Below are 18,122 nucleotides of genomic sequence, written 5' to 3'. Positions count from 1 at the left end.
ACAGGTGCTGGGAGTAGTCAGAATGGTGACAGGTGCTGAGAATAGTCAGAATGGTGACAGGTGCTGAGAGTAGTCAGAATGTTGACAGGTGCTGAGAGTAGTCAGAATGTTGACAGGTGCTGGGAGTAGTCAGAATGTTGACAGGTGCTGAGAATAGTCAGAATGGTGACAGGTGCTGAGAGTAGTCAGAATGTACACATGTGATGGGAGTAGTCAGAATGTTGACAGGTGCTGGGAGTAGTCAGAATGGTGACAGGTGCTGAGAATAGTCAGAATGGTGACAGGTGCTGAGAATAGTCAGAATGGTGACAGGTGCTGAGAGTACCGTAATCCTATCAATTCGACCCCTCTATTAGTTGGACCACCTAATTTTGTCTGCAAAAATATTTTTTGTTTTTTCTTTTTTAGTCCGGCCACTCACAGGAAATGGGGCATTCAAATTGCTATCATCCCAACGAATGTTTCTCGCAATGAATAACAATAAAACAAGTTTACTATGTTTGTCTTCCTGTGCATTATTCTGTCACTTCACCCTCTTTTACCCACAAAGAAACAATGAAGTCTTCCAGACATGGCGTTGACTGTGTGAGCTTTGATAAACCCAAGTGCGTCTTTGTGGGGTCAAACTGGTGTCATATGCTAATCACTTTCACTGTTGCGTGCAGCGTGATTTATGATTGCCGGCAATTTAGACAAAAACAAAATTAATGTAAATGAACTAGTAACCACAATTTTCCTACCACTGGGCCTATAGTAAATTTGATAGCGGCACACTAACATCCTGTGAAAAGACCATGTAATGTAATCAATCATTCAGCTTGTCAGTCTAAAGGCATTTATTGTTTACTGCAAATATGCTAATGAGGAGATAAGTGGAGATGCGCATTTATTTTAAAACATGCTAATGAGGAGACAAAGTGGAGACGCGTTTGAACTGAGACAGTGCGTCTTTGGAAGTCAAACTTGTGTTGTCTGCAAGGAAACATTGGATCAACATTGACCTGTGATGGCTGTAAAACAATCATGTAATAAATTATTCAGCTTGCATTTAGATTTTTCTTTAATTTTTTTTATTACAAGCCAATATTACTGTGAAGTATTCTCCAATGTTTTGCCATGCTTTTTGACTGCTGGCCATTTATCTAGTAGTCACGGTGATTAGAATGAAGTTTTATATAAATTGAAGTTGGTAAAACATTTTTAGGGCCACCCCACTCTTTCAAAATATGCCAAGCAGTAAAAAAAAAATAGTATGAGAAAAAGATTGAGCGAGTGTATGTGTTATTATTTTTATTGCGAATTACAACTGGCATGATCGAACTATGGTTTACAAAACTTGACAAGCTCTGTGGGTGGTAAAGGTAGCGCTGCCACCGTGTCTGTTGTGTTCTCTTCTTCAAGTGGTAGTTTCTTTTTCGTTCTCAATCCTGCAGTTCATTTACTAGAATTTATACCCTTATAATTCGACCACTCAAAAAAATAATTTCTGTTTTCCTTCTTATAAATCGGCCACTCTCAAAAATAATTATTTTTTCATGATCGAATTAATAGAAGGATTACGGTAGTCAGAATGTTGACAGGTGCTGGGAGTAGTCGGAATGTTGACAGGTGCTGGGAGTAGTCGGAATGTTGACAGGTGCTCGGTGTAGTCGGAATGTTGACAGGTGCTCGGAGTAGTCGGAATGTTGACAGGTGCTCGGAGTAGTCGGAATGTTGACAGGTGCTCGGAGTAGTCAGAATGTTGACAGGTGCTCGGAATCGTCGGAATGTTGACAGGTGCTGGGAGTAATCGGAATGTTGACAGGTGCTGGGAGTAGTCGGAATGTTGACAGGTGCTCGGTGTAGTCGGAATGTTGACAGGTGCTGGGAATAGTCGGAATGTTGACAGGTGCTGGGAATAGTCGGAATGTTGACAGGTGCTGGGAATAGTCGGAATGTTGACAGGTGCTGGGAATAGTCGGAATGTTGACAGGTGCTGGGAATAGTCGGAATGTTGACAGGTGCTGGGAATAGTCGGAATGTTGACAGGTGCTGGGAATAGTCGGAATGTTGACAGGTGCTGGGAATAGTCGGAATGTTGACAGGTGCTAGGAATAGTCGGAATGTTGACAGGTGCTAGGAATAGTCGGAATGTTGACAGGTGCTGGGAATAGTCGGAATGTTGACAGGTGCTGGGAATAGTCGGAATGTTGACAGGTGCTGGGAATAGTCGGAATGTTGACAGGTGCTGGGAATAGTCTGAATGTTGACAGGTGCTGGGAATCGTCGGAATGTTGACAGGTGCTGAGAGTAGACGAAATGTTGACAGGTGCTGAGAGTAGACGAAATGTTGACAGGTGCTGGGAGTAGACGAAATGTTGACAGGTGCTGGGAGTAGTCGGAATGTTGACAGGTGCTGGGAGTAGTCGGAATGTTGACAGGTGCTGGGAGTAGTCGGAATGTTGACAGGTGCTGGGAGTAGTCGGAATGTTGACAGGTGCTGGGAGTAGTCGGAATGTTGACAGGTGCTGGGAGTAGTCAGAAAGTTGACAGGTGCTGGGAGTAGTCAGAATGTTGACAGGTGCTGAGAGTAGTCATAATGTTGACAGGTGCTGAGAGTAGTCAGAATGTACACATGTGATGGGAGTAGTCAGAATGTTGACAGGTGCTGGGAGTAGTCAGAATGCTGACAGGTGCTGCGAATGTTGACAGGTGCTGGGAATAGTCGGAATGTTGACAGGTGCTGGGAATAGTCGGAATGTTGACAGGTGCTGGGAATAGTCGGAATGTTGACAGGTGCTGGGAATAGTCGGAATGTTGACAGGTGCAGGGAGTCGTCAGAATGTTGACAGGTGCTGGGAGTAGTCAGAATGTTGACAGGTGCTGGGAATAGTCAGAATGTTGACAGGTGCTGGGAATAGTCAGAATGTTGACAGGTGCTGGGAATAGTCAGAATGTTGACAGGTGCTGGGAATAGTCAGAATGTTGACAGGTGCTGGGAGTAGTCAGAATGTTGACAAGTGCTGGGAGTAGTCAGAATGTTGACAGGCACTAGGAGTAGCCAGAATGTTGACAGGTGCTCAGAGTAGTCAGAATGTTGACAGGTGCTGAGAGTAGTCAGAATGTTGACAGGTGCTGAGAGTAGTCAGAATGTTGACAGGTGCTGAGAGTAGTCAGAATGTTGACAGGTGCTGAGAGTAGTCAGAATGTTGACAGGTGCTGGGAGTAGTCAGAATGTTGACAGGTGCTAAGAGTAGTCAAAATGTTGACAGGTGATGGGAGTAGTCAGAATGTTGACAGGTGATGGGAGTAGTCAGAATGTTGACATGTGCTAGGACTAGTCAGAATGTTGACAGGTGATGGGAATAGTCAGAATGTTGACAGGTGATGGGACTAGTCAGAATGTTGACAGGTGATGGGACTAGTCAGAATGTCGACAGGTGCTGGAACTAGTCAGAATGTTGACAGGTGCTGGGAGTAGTCAGAATGCTGACAGGTGCTGCGAATGTTGACAGGTGCTGGGAGTAGTCAGAATGTTGAAAGGTGCTGGGACTAGGGTGAATGTTGGTACCGTAGTTTGAATGTCGACAACAGTTGGGAATTAGACTGTCCACATGTCAGGATGTTCACAATACTCACCTGTCCTCTATTTCATCCTCACCAATATAAGGATTAGCCATAATTATATCCTTGGAGTCTGTTTTAATATCTAATTCTGGTTCTCCGTTATCCAGTAGTTTCAAATTAAAGATTACCACTAATGTTCCTAAATGAGTAAACCAAAAACAAATATTCTTTTAAAAATCATTTATGGATTTTGCGAATCTGAATTAACATTCCAGATATCCCTTTGCCTCAATTTATTTTATCTGATTTTATTACAGATTATCTATCTATTTACTTAAGACTTGTTTCAGATTAACTATCATGAGCATTGTATTTATGCCAATCATTTATCATTGTCAATGGTCTGCACAAGATGAGCGATATTCTGTATCACCAAGTATCTGATTATATGTAGAAATAATCAAGTCAGGCCTTCTGCAAGCCTTTCAATCAAAAATTAGCAGTTAAAAAGCATTGTCCAATTGGAAACTACTTGTATATATACACAAACATTCAGTATCTCGTACAAGGATGAGGCAAAAAAATGTAGCAGTAGATAACTCCTAATATATATCTTTATTTAACATATTTTATCAAGTATACACAATTCAAGTTCAAGTATACACACAATATACAGGACAAGTCATTATTTGTTTGAATGTGTACAACACAACATGTTATGTTGGCTGATTGTGTGTAGTCAACATTCATGGATCTAAAGATCTGAATAGTAGATTTGGTTTAGGGTACTACCTTTGAATATGGATCATTGTTGTACACATATGGATAATGAGTACTTTTAGGTGGTTATTTTTAATTCACCAACTTTCAGGTCTAGATCACTATTTGATCCTAGAGACATGCTTTTTTGTTGCAAGTACAAGGTAAGGATGGCCTCAGATAATGTAGAATGAACATGTGCCCAGATGGTTTGGAGAAGATAACCTCAGAATATGTAAAATGAACATGTGCCCAGATGATTTGGAGAAAATAACCTCAGAATATGTGGAATGAACATGTGCCCAGATGGTTTTCGGAAGATAAAGATAGAATATGTAGAAAGAACATGTGCCCAGATGATTTGGAGAAGATAAGCATAGAATATGTAGAATGAACATATGCCCAGATGGTTTGGAGAAGATAACCTAAGAATATGTAAAATGAACATGTGCCCAGATGATTTGGAGAAAATAGCCTCAGATAATGTAGAATGAACATGTGCCCAGATGATTTGGAGAAGATAAGCATAGAATATGTAGAATGAACATGTGGCCAGATGGTTTGGAGAAAATAGCCTCTGATAATGTAGAATGAACATGTGCCCAGATGGTTTGGAGAAGATAAGCATAGAATATGTAGAATGAACATGTGCCCAGATGATTTGGAGAAGATAAGCATAGAATATGTAGAATAAACATATGGCCAGATGGTTTTGGGAAGATAAGCATAGAATATGTAGAATGAACATGTGCCCAGATGATTTGGAGAAGATAAGCATAGAATATGTAGAATGAACATATGGCCAGATGGTTTTGGGAAGATAAGCATAGAATATGTAGAATGAACATGTGCCCAGATGATTTGGAGAAGATAAGCATAGAATATGTAGAATGAACATATGGCCAGATGGTTTTGGGAAGATAAGCATAGAATATGTAGAATGAACATGTGCCCAGATGATTTGGAGAAGATAAGCATAGAATATGTAGAATGAACATGTGGCCAGATGGTTTTGGGAAGATAAGCATAGAATATGTAGAATGAACATATGCCCAGATGGTTTGGAGAAAATAGCCTCAGATAATGTAGAATGAACATGTGGCCAGATGATTTTGAGAAGATAAGCATAGTATATGTAGAATGAACATGTGGCCAGATGGTTTGGAGAAGATAAGCTCAGAATATGTAGAATGAACATGTGGCCAGATGATTTGGAGAAAATAGCCTCTGATAATGTAGAATGAACATGTGCCCAGATGGTTTGGAGAAGATAAGCATAGAATATGTAGAATGAACATGTGGCCAGATGGTTTGGAGAAGATAAGCTCAGAATATGTAGAATGAACATGTGGCCAGATGATTTGGGGAAAATAGCCTCTGATAATGTAGAATGAACATGTGCCCAGATGATTTGGAGAAGATAAAGATAGAATATGTAGAATGAACATGCGGCCAGATGGTTTGGAGAAGATAAGCATAGAATATGTGGAATGAACATGTGGCCAGATGATTTGGAGAAAATAGCCTCTGATAATGTAGAATGAACATGTGCCCAGATGGTTTGGAGAAGATAAGCATAGAATATGTAGAATGAACATGTGCCCAGATGATTTGGAGAAGATAAGCATAGAATATGTAGAATGAACATATGGCCAGATGGTTTTGGGAAGATAAGCATAGAATATGTAGAATGAACATGTGCCCAGATGATTTAGAGAAGATAAGCATAGAATATGTAGAATGAACATGTGGCCAGATGGTTTTAGGAAGATAAGCATAGAATATGTAGAATGAACATATGCCCAGATGGTTTGGAGAAAATAGCCTCAGATAATGTAGAATGAACATGTACGTGCCCAGATGATTTTGAGAAGATAAGCATAGTATATGTAGAATGAACATGTGGCCAGATGGTTTGGAGAAGATAAGCTCAGAATATGTAGAATGAACATGTGGCCAGATGATTTGGAGAAAATACCCTCTGATAATGTAGAATGAACATGTGCCCAGATGGTTTGGAGAAGATAAGCATAGAATATGTAGAATGAACATGTGGCCAGATGGTTTGGGGAAGATAAGCTCAGAATATGTAGAATGAACATGTGGCCAGATGATTTGGAGAAAATAGCCTCTGATAATGTAGAATGAACATGTGCCCAGATGATTTGGAGAAGATAAAGATAGAATATGTAGAATGAACATGCGGCCAGATGGTTTGGAGAAGATAAGCATAGAATATGTAGAATGAACATGTGGCCAGATGATTTGGAGAAAATAGCCTCTGATAATGTAGAATGAACATGTGCCCAGATGGTTTGGAGAAGATAAGCATAGAATATGTAGAATGAACATGTGCCCAGATGATTTGGAGAAGATAAGCATAGAATATGTAGAATGAACATATGGCCAGATGGTTTTGGGAAGATAAGCATAGAATATGTAGAATGAACATGTGCCCAGATGATTTTGAGAAGATATGCATAGAATATGTAGAATGAACATGTGGCCAGATGGTTTTGGGAAGATAAGCATAGAATATGTAGAATGAACATATGCCCAGATGGTTTGGAGAAAATAGCCTCAGATAATGTAGAATGAACATGTGGCCAGATGGTTTGGAGAAGATAAGCTCAGAATAGAATGAACATGTGGCCAGATGATTTGGAGAAAATAGCCTCAGAATATGTAGAAAGAACATGTGCCCAGATGATTTGGAGAAGATAAGCATAGAATATGTAGAATGAACATATGCCCAGATGGTTTGGAGAAGATAACCTCAGAATATGTAAAATGAACATGTGCCCAGATGATTTGGAGAAAATAACCTCAGATAATGTAGAATGAACATGTGCCCAGATGATTTGGAGAAGATAAGCATAGAATATGTAGAATGAACATGTGGCCAGATGATTTGGAGAAAATAGCCTCTGATAATGTAGAATGAACATGTGCCCAGATGGTTTGGAGAAGATAAGCATAGAATATGTAGAATGAACATGTGCCCAGATGATTTGGAGAAGATAAGCATAGAATATGTAGAATGAACATATGGCCAGATGGTTTTGGGAAGATAAGCATAGAATATGTAGAATGAACATGTGCCCAGATGATTTGGAGAAGATAAGCATAGAATATGTAGAATGAACATGTGGCCAGATGGTTTTAGGAAGATAAGCATAGAATATGTAGAATGAACATATGCCCAGATGGTTTGGAGAAAATAGCCTCAGATAATGTAGAATGAACATGTACGTGCCCAGATGATTTTGAGAAGATAAGCATAGTATATGTAGAATGAACATGTGGCCAGATGGTTTGGAGAAGATAAGCTCAGAATATGTAGAATGAACATGTGGCCAGATGATTTGGAGAAAATACCCTCTGATAATGTAGAATGAACATGTGCCCAGATGGTTTGGAGAAGATAAGCATAGAATATGTAGAATGAACATGTGGCCAGATGGTTTGGGGAAGATAAGCTCAGAATATGTAGAATGAACATGTGGCCAGATGATTTGGAGAAAATAGCCTCTGATAATGTAGAATGAACATGTGCCCAGATGATTTGGAGAAGATAAAGATAGAATATGTAGAATGAACATGCGGCCAGATGGTTTGGAGAAGATAAGCATAGAATATGTAGAATGAACATGTGGCCAGATGATTTGGAGAAAATAGCCTCTGATAATGTAGAATGAACATGTGCCCAGATGGTTTGGAGAAGATAAGCATAGAATATGTAGAATGAACATGTGCCCAGATGGTTTGGCGAAGATAGCCTCAGATAAATGTAGAATGAACATGTGCCCAAATGGTTTGGAGAAGATAGCCTCAGATAATGTGAAATGAACATGTGCCCGGATGGTTTGGGAAAGATTATCTTAGAATATGTGGAATGAACACACGTGCCCAGATGGTTTGGAGAAAAACAACATCAACATAAATAGAATTAACAATTTCCCAGACTGTTTGGAGAAGGTAACCTCAGAATAGGTAGAATGTGCCAAGGTGGTTTGAAAAAGATAACCTCAGAACATGTCAAATGAACATGTGCCCAGATGGTTTGGACAAGATAACCTAGGTAGAATGAACATGTGCCCAGATGGTTTGGAGAAGATTATCTCAGAATATATGGAATGAACATGTGCTCAGACGGTCTGGACAAGATAACCTAAAAATATGTAGAATGAACATGTGCCCAGATGATTTGGAGAAGATAAGCATAGAATATGTAGAATGAACATGTGGCCAGATGGTTTTAGGAAGATAAGCATAGAATATGTAGAATGAACATATGCCCAGATGGTTTGGAGAAAATAGCCTCAGATAATGTAGAATGAACATGTACGTGCCCAGATGATTTTGAGAAGATAAGCATAGTATATGTAGAATGAACATGTGGCCAGATGGTTTGGAGAAGATAAGCTCAGAATATGTAGAATGAACATGTGGCCAGATGATTTGGAGAAAATACCCTCTGATAATGTAGAATGAACATGTGCCCAGATGGTTTGGAGAAGATAAGCATAGAATATGTAGAATGAACATGTGGCCAGATGGTTTGGGGAAGATAAGCTCAGAATATGTAGAATGAACATGTGGCCAGATGATTTGGAGAAAATAGCCTCTGATAATGTAGAATGAACATGTGCCCAGATGATTTGGAGAAGATAGCCTCAGATAATGTGAAATGAACATGTGCTCAGACGGTCTGGACAAGATAACCTAAAAATATGTAAAATGAACATGTGACCAGATGATTTGGAGAAGATAACATCAGAATAGGTAAAATTAACACAAGGTTTGTCTATAAGGTTTGAACAAAATTATCCCTGAATGCCTGGAATGCATAAATGGTGGATAAACTATTACATTATAGTTATCATAATCTTAGAAATATGCTTGCATCTATTGAGCAATATGGGAACAAAATGTATTTTATACAAACATTCCATACATGTGAATAACCCATGTACTTACCAGATGGAGCTGTTATCTTATCAAATTGTGCCATAAAGTCTTTTTCTGAATGAAATGGTGAATACTTCAAAATGAGTTCCATCTCCTGTTCATGCTAGTGTCAGAAGAGAGGCGACAATATAGTACAACCATAATGTATAATGAATCTTCTGTCTATTTATTTCTTCAAGCCCCTATTGTTCTCAACGTTGCCTAAATCAATTTCTCACAAATTTTTAATAGATGTTATAATGTGCAAATCAATTAAATTCAGGATATTACTGCAAGCCTATTAATACAACACCAGAGTTTCTATCAAACATATAATCACTATCTGGACACTTTGATAACAAAATTACACTACTAAAATTATTTTATTATTATTACTAAAGTTGTATTACAATGTTGTTACTTACACAATAAGTTCAAAAGTTTGGGTATGGTTTGTAATAAGTACATTTGTGGGTTCACACTGAAATTTACACACGAAAATACAACATTTTAAGTCTGAAAACCCTGATGTTATTCTTTCAATGATTTAAATATGCAGCCAACTCATCTTGGTACTGTCATTTCTTCAAACTACTTGTCAGTATGATCAATTGATGCTTATCACTGATTCCCATTCCAATAAAAGTGTCCACTGCTTTGGTTGAAGAATTTTTGCATTTGTTTGGCATTGATAGAAACACAATGATAGATTTCATGGTAAATGTATAGACGTGATTTGTAATATGTACATTTGCTTAATTTTTATTTAGCTAGAATTAGTTAATAAGATGTTAATAGGAATTGTTTTCTGTTATTACCTATTAAAATGTATTCATTGTTTTTGCAGTCTTTCAATGTAATTTTTTATTCTCTGCCTTCTCTTTCCGATTTGGTCCTGGTAAATTACCAGAACACATCAATTCGTAAATTTTATTATAAAAACAAAACTCTCAGGTTTGTTTGCATACTTCCGCTGGAAATGTCTTTATTACCAGCAGTTCTCCTCAACACAAAAATCAGAGCAAATGTATACACAACTTGTAAAAATCAGTGTACAGGCTAATGAGTAAAACATTTAGATGTTACCAATGTACTAAATAGATGCATGATAACTTGTAAATAGATAAAATGCTTATCTATAGAGAAACTCTGGTTAGCTGCCCATTTTTTCAAGTATTTTCAAGAAACACAACTATGAATAAACAAATATTACAACTGGCACTTACGTGAATATGTCAAATATGTTATTATTTATGTCTTCACCATTTACAAATAAAAACACCACCCACAAAAAAAACATGTAGCCAATATGGAATTATAACCATTTGGTCCAAAAAAGAAAAAGACAATGTTGCACCATAATCCTGCACGAAAAAATATGTCACCTTTATGGTTAATAGCATATATCCATACCTTTGTAATATCAGCACCATTCTTCAATAAAGGCTGATTTGTTCTACCATTAAAAGATGGAATTGGAACAATGACTTCTTCAATGTTTTTATCTTCATGAAATGTTCGAGATATGAAAAGACAGCTCTTTGTGTCATCTTTTTTAGTAAACAAAATCATATCCTTGCCTATTCTCATGGAACCACTAAATAAAAATAACAAGAATGAAAACAGGAAATTAAAAAAGGCGATACACATGAAAACTGAACACTGAAAACTGATGACACATTACCTACAAAGTAGTTCAAATAGTATAATTGAAAAAACCTCAAGCATTTAAATAATGTATTCATCAAGTACATGAGCATTTTTCACAAATTATTATATCAGAATATTTCTAGTGATAACGGTTTCAAACATACTTATTATTAATTATTAAAAACAGCCATCATTTCATTGAGAATCTTGAAAACGAATACTTACGATTTCAAGCCATTACCATATTGTCCAATCATATTAGAATGTATTGCTCTTTTGGATGATTTACCAAATGTTATTATACTAGCAGTGTCACCTGTATAAAAACAATTTTGAATTCAAATATTTCACAGTATCAATAATCCTGCCTTCAATCTCAACCACATAAAAAAACAAAAAGTACTTTACATTGTAGAATTCTCTAAACCAAAAAAATATGTAATTTGTAATATGTAAATAATTTGTTGATGAAATGTTCCGGGAAACATTTAATTATGTTGGTAAGTCATGGCGCTATTATCTAATCAACTTTGCATATAAATGAATATTTTTGGCAAGACTCACCAGGATCCATTCCTTCACCATCATCAAGGAAATATATAAGATAACCACCTTGAACTTCATCATTTAGAACTGAAAAAAAAATTACTGTAGTTACCTTGCAGACAAAATGTTAATGCGTCTCACAGCCTCTAATGTATTAAAAACTAATATACAAAATGTAAAGATTCCAGGCAACTATACTTTTACATACATCTCTACTTTGTAAGTCATTTCGACAAACCCAAACTAGTGTGCATTTTTACTTTGAGAGTAAATTTCTCAGAACCCCAAAACACCAAGTAAATTTCTCAGGACCCAAAAATACTGAGCCATAGCAAGAAATGATATAATAAATTTACAAGAACAATCGTATTGTGTACGTAATATCCAGGTACTGGCGGTTTCCTTCAGTTTATTGCAATAGCAATTCAATTCAGAAGCTTATGGCTCACTTACTACTAAGTTTATAGTGAACACCTTTATACAAACAATCAGTAAGAGCAGTACCTCCCAGTCGGTGCATCAACTTGCCCCAGGGTAATGGTCACTGCTTCCACTCATTAGTATACAACCATTTGCATAATGCCATTTGGACTGGTATACAATGCTTTCAATTGTTCACATAGCCAACTATTGTCTAGGCTTCATTATCCTCTTGAAAATAGGCGAGTCTGCAGTGACTAATCAGTGAATTGGCAATCCATGGACAATTTATATAAAACAACATATTTGTAAAAACAAAACATACCTGTGTCAACTTCAATTCTTGATGCACCTGCATCTCTGTAAACATTAAATGAATAAACGACTTTAAAAAGTTCTATGCATGTTTTATTAATACTGAACCCATTGATTATATATTATAGGTATATTGTATTTTCATATACTTAACATTCACAACATAGGAAAACTAGAGATTGCAACAGACCAGTGTTTGTTAAAACAGCCTTGAAACATTGCAATAATGAACACAACTTATAACCCCAAGATAAACACAAACTACAGAATTTATAAACATAAATTCCAGAGTGAAAGAACCCAAATTAACTACCTAAATTAAACAAAAAGCACGACCCATTTGTAAAACATAGATAAACCAACCGTATTAATCATTTGATTTAATGCATTAGATCCTCCCTAAACAGCGTGTATTATCAAGTGCAGGAAAAGGCAATTTACTTACATGGTCAAATTGAAAAAAAAAAAGACTAATAGTCCATATTTGCAACTACTATTAATCATGCACAAGTGCATACCACTTTTGTCCTCACTAATATAACAAAGATACAACCCTAAAACAACCATTGGAAATTATCAAACATAACTAAAATGTTAAGTGGCCTGCTGAATCTTATCCATTTGCTTGACCTTGCCACAAAAGTTACTAAATGTATACAATCTTTCCAACAATTGCATTTCAGTTAGACTGGGTCATTTCCAATCAATACCGAACTAAATGATTATTCACCAGCACCACATGTTTTATAAACAAAACACTTTTTGTTTTCCCTAGCATAGCAGTAGGATAGAAATAACATACCTAACTGTATATCTTTAGACAAAAGTCATATAGGGAAATTTACAAGTCCAAGAACACAAAACAAACGACTGACAAAACAATCCATAAGAATAAAACAATATCAGCCAACAAGCACACTACCCTAAAAAGTCAAATCAGTAAGAGACAGACACATGGACTCCATGGTATACATTAAGTGTTGTCATCTGTTTTGAAGAGAGTGAGCAGGACTGTTCCATTTGCGGCAAACACTATATACAACTAAACTTAATTTGCAGAAGAGAATTCACAAATGCAAATTAAACAAAAGAAAATCTAAGTACTAAATCCTGCCCAAATAATTAGCAAAAAGAAGTGTTCACCATGTACGCATATTGGTGTTTTTAAACACACCAATACAAAAAGAGGTATTCACAGTATATGCAAATTAAGCAAAGTGTTACCAGCAAAGCACAACTATAACACTGAAGACCTTCAATAATTGACATTTTGAAGAAATTAACAAGGATCTAATAAGCTACCATTCAAAGTGACCATTCTCTATGTATGCAAAGCATAAAGTGAGGATTGTAAAACAATGAAAGCCAATTTGAAAAGCATACAATACAATAGAAACATGCAATGTTTGGTGCACAAATGACATGCAGAGTTGATGAGATGCTCCATTGGAGATTTGAATAACAAAGTGGAGTGCCAGTATACTTGTAGCCTGAGGAATCTTTATTTAGGATCAGGAGAGGACAGAATAAATACCTGCCATAAAAATAAGGCTTTAAAGCTGAATAAGCAAAAACGACTATAATACTAGTTAAAATTCATCATGTACTAGATATATTGTTTAACATAATGTGATCATGCATCTTTGGGCCAATGTATATGTGAAACACAAATCTTTATTGTACATCACTGTATATATATTTAACAAGTAAACTAGTGTCAAAGGTTATTGGAACCATATCAAATGCAATGATAAGGTGTTACTGTACACGTAGAGGTACAAGATGCACAATTTGCTAAAATGTACTACTTAATAAAAATAATATAGAAGCAGAAGAACAACTATTGAAGCAGGCAAGCAGGAAAGGCAGGTCTGTTAAAAATTCACCTTGCATTGTCCAACAACTCAGCTAATGCTCCAAATAGAAATTCATGAGTAGTTCTGAAAAAAAAAAAACAAAAAAAAACAATTCAGAACAAAGCTGTAACCAATATGAGATTACCATACGCATTAATCTAACTTTAAAAAGGTATGATTTGATAAGTTTGTTGTAGGACACTATTTCAAATCAAGATGAGTGCTTTTCAGTAATATTGCGCAAAATGGTTGATGGTTCAGACAAGTTACTAATCATAAATTATATTAAATTATAAATAACACTCGTAAATATACTGTAAACTAGTCGTCATGCAGAACATGTTTGAATCTCGTACAAACAAAAATACATTTTACATAAACTGCATAGGCTGTATGGAACCCATATCAAAGTTGAAATTAGATACCAAACCATAAATCAGTGAACGTCCAAGAACCCAAGTGATGACTGGTTACATGTATTGATTGATTGTATGTAATCAGCTCAAAAATGATGTTCATACTATGCATATTTAAACTAAACTAATAATAATTCATGGAAAACACTGTCACTTTAAATAAGTGAATGCAGTAAAAGAAATTTCAGTAAATATCATGAGTGCAATGTAATTAAATTGGCAAGTTTGAAAATATGTAATGAGATATTGTTGAATGCCCATATACATTTTTATTTTGTCTGATATCAGCAGAATAAATAAAAGCGGATAATCATAATATGCAAATAAATGATTTATTATGATTATTATCTTTGAAGAGTGAAAACCCTATCAGTGTTTTAAACATAAGAAGAAAATCTAAAAGTTAACGTTCATATATTTGCATGTTTTTCAGTTATAAAGCCTTCAAAATCGAAAGAAAATTATATAGTTAAAATTATCTAAACCATATTTGACAGTTTAATACTATTGCTAAAATACTTTTTTTTAATTTTTTTTCTCAGATTTTTCATTTTCTTGACCCAGATAATAACAATTATATATTTAAAATAAGGTTTTTTTTTTATATATTTCAAACACATGCTCACTCAATGATGATTGTTAAAATATTTACTCTTGTTAATCACCAGTGTATGAAACAAATAAGACGCTTAGCGCCAATCACGCACGTCAATCGCATATGGTGCGTGATTGCGCCAATATGCGATTGACGTGCGTGATTGGCGCGTCAGAGGGCGATTGAGACACGCCGGAACTCAATAGAAATAATTTACATAAGTTGGCTTTCTTCATGCAGGAATGTGACCCTTTGCCGCCATTTAATACATCTCTAGTATTTCTTCAATACTAGTAGACAATACACCACTTTCTAGTATTAAGTCAGTCACCCCTCAAACTAATATAATCTATCAAAATGACGTCCATGTTAACCTCATATCGACATTCTCTCCTTTCCGGCGAACTTGATAATTTAGTAAGCGAAGACTTGGTATTCATCATTGACATTTTGTTACCACATTGCTGAAAAGCATTACCATTAAACATCTTCATCAAACTAAACAAAAACAGCGTCAATGCAATACACAAATTAAATGCGCGAAGTGTGGTCAACAGGCAAAAACAATTTAGGTTTTCGCATAACATTGCCGTTTCCCCGTCCCGTCTACGACGGTTTCAAAGCTCTGTCATCTTTACACAAATCAGGGCACGCATCCATTTTCTTACAGGCAGCCCACAAGCAGCCATGACATTACAATAATCGTGAACCATACACTCACGAGTTGGTGTGAAGATACTTTATGTCGAGCTGTGCACGACTCAACCCTTGGTATGAATCCATTCTGTCGCCGTGGAATCGTCAAACACTTCAGAAACGATATACCAGAACACGAAGGTCAACCATACATATGTACATGCATCAAACGTAAAAATTCGTGTCACCATATATTTCTTCGCGACAAACGTCCTATGTGTGACAAAACGACGAATTTGGAGTGCGGTCTGTGTCCTCTGAATGACGGGGCCTTTCTCGGGTGTTGTGAATATTCCATAAAATTGCTAACAATTACGTAGTTCGATTAGGGAGACTTCATACAGCCTATAACAACTTCACACAGCAATATTTGCAAATGGCTCCATGCACTCGATATCACGACACACCAAAAGCGAAGGTTGTAGCCATCCGCGTTAAGTAGTGCGGGGCTAGTTTACACATGAAACTCGATCTGAATTAAACCTGGTGAGTTGTGATATAGATTCTTACAGCATGATAATATTTAAATTTATGGTTACAAAATATATAAGTATTCATTACACACGCAATTCTTCTATATTTAGTAGGCTTCTGATGCGCATGGATTCAAATGCAAAGATATGCAAGAAGTCCACAACGCTGCCTGAAGGTTGGCAACGTTAGTGTTGTGACCAAGGGTTAGTGTTGGAAAACGGCGTTGTTCACCGCTTCTGTCGGTATAACATGCAATTTAATCTATACATTTTGTTTTTCAGAAACTCCATGTGTAAAGTGTTGGTCGAATCTGTAGTAAACATTTGATTCGAGGTGCATACAAAACGATGGTTGTGAGGAGCAGATCAGATGTACTCGCTTTGTCAATATGGCGCGACGTCAACAAACATACAATGGCACCTGCATTATTTGAAATTTTCAAGGACAGTGTACGTAAACAAGGATTTGGAAATTATTTCTCTTCGAACCAGTTAATTTTAACATGCTGCATTTAATCATACTAGTATTGTTATGTTTTGTTTTTGTCGTTGGGCTACGTGCAAGTTTTTCATTGGTTGAAGCGTATTCGTGGTTCCACCTATATTATATTCGCTACATACATAATTTTACGTGCAGAAACCCGGTCTGTACGATATGTGTACAAATAACTTACTATATATTTGACTTGTTATATTTTTATATTTTTTGATTATTAAAGTTTGTTTGGGTTTTAATATTTTAGTAAATATTTTCCCACTAATTTTTAATAATTTCCGAATGCATATATATATATATATATATATATATATATATATATAAACAATGAATTTTTTTTAACGTCACTATTTTTTTTGAACCAGAAAAGAATGGCTACAGATTATGACCAGTATTTTTTTACCATTGTTTTTAAAAAGGAGCAGAAAATTATTGAAGCTCGCACAGATATGCTAACCAGCAGCTGATGAGAGGAAGTTATAAACTAAATAAAAATCTTCTGAATATTATTTGTGATATGTACATTCTGTATTAAAAATATTCTTCCATTCTTTAAACCATATGTACTAAAATACAACTCTAGTAAATTCATACCATCACTGCCTTATTTGAAACCAGCAAAAAGTGTGTATAAACTTTTATGCATAACACAGTATTTCATACTATACATGGCTTAGAATGCAGGGTGTGTATTGATATTACAAGTGTGTGTAGATGGAGCTAAAATTAGGTTTATACATTCATTGTTGGTTATGATGTACACGACTCAAGTTAGAAAGCTATGTAGGCTTGTTAGAATAATACATGTATGTGGGTGGAGTTAGAAATGTGTACATTGTATTGCATGTAGGTGGAGTTAGAATGAGACGAGTATATCAAGGTCGAATGGGGTGTGTATGTGGAGTTAGAATGTTGGTCTTAAATGAATGTATGTTGAGATAGATTGTGGAGGTAGAGTTAGAACGAGTTGTGGTGGTCAAATTTGAATGTGGATGAGTTACAATGAGATTGCAAGTTGAGCCGGAAGAAAGGGTAGGTAGAGTTAGAATATTGTCTTGGTCTTCAATGAATTTAGGATGAGTTGGAATATTTGTAGGTGGAGTTATAACGAGATATGTTAATGGAGTTTGAATGTGACATGTTGGTTGAGTTAATGTATGAAAATAGTTATAATGGCATGCATGTTTAGATGTGTGTAGGTAGAGTTAGAATAAGGTGTACAAGTCTAGCTAGAAGAATAGTGTAGGTAGAGTTAGAATGTTCAAGTCATGAATGGATGTACTTTTATGCATGTGAAGCTGGATTGTGTGCAGTTGAGTTAAAATGATGTGTGTAGATGGAGTTTGAATGTAGGAATGAGGTGTGTTAAAGAGTGGAGTTTGAATGGTGTGTGTTGGTTGAGTT

The 18,122-nt window shown here is 36.1% G+C and overlaps 1 protein-coding gene and 1 long non-coding RNA gene across 4 annotated transcripts in view; one reads left to right on the top strand and one right to left on the bottom strand.

The window, feature by feature from the left end:
- LOC102801601 (ATPase MORC2A-like) overlaps positions 1-16,151 on the bottom strand; it is an 80,270-nt gene extending 64,119 nt beyond the window's left edge. For 2 of the 3 annotated variants that reach the window (XM_085491416.1, XM_085491419.1), the window contains exons 1-8: positions 15,775-16,151; positions 14,073-14,126; positions 12,197-12,231; positions 11,470-11,538; positions 11,131-11,221; positions 10,669-10,852; positions 9,286-9,379; positions 3,619-3,745 (exon numbers count right to left, since the gene is read on the bottom strand). In XM_085491416.1, coding sequence (XP_085347542.1) covers positions 3,619-3,745; positions 9,286-9,379; positions 10,669-10,852; positions 11,131-11,221; positions 11,470-11,538; positions 12,197-12,231; positions 14,073-14,126; positions 15,775-15,836 — 716 coding nt within the window. In that variant the 5' untranslated portion in view covers positions 15,837-16,151. Of the gene's footprint in view, positions 1-3,618; positions 3,746-9,285; positions 9,380-10,668; positions 10,853-11,130; positions 11,222-11,469; positions 11,539-12,196; positions 12,232-14,072; positions 14,127-15,427; positions 15,448-15,774 lie in introns of those variants that run through there. The other variant, XM_085491417.1, reaches the window with a different exon arrangement.
- LOC144362338 (uncharacterized) lies at positions 16,151-16,957 on the top strand. Its single transcript, XR_013422571.2, has 2 exons — positions 16,151-16,235; positions 16,505-16,957. It is a non-coding gene; the product is annotated as an uncharacterized LOC144362338 (long non-coding RNA).
- The last annotated feature ends 1,165 nt before the right edge of the window (positions 16,958-18,122 follow it).

This window comes from Saccoglossus kowalevskii, chromosome 16 (genome assembly GCF_978046115.1).
Source record: "Saccoglossus kowalevskii chromosome 16, keSacKowa6.1, whole genome shotgun sequence".
Lineage (NCBI taxonomy): Eukaryota > Metazoa > Hemichordata > Enteropneusta > Harrimaniidae > Saccoglossus > Saccoglossus kowalevskii.
This window is presented reverse-complemented; position numbering and strand designations above follow the sequence as displayed.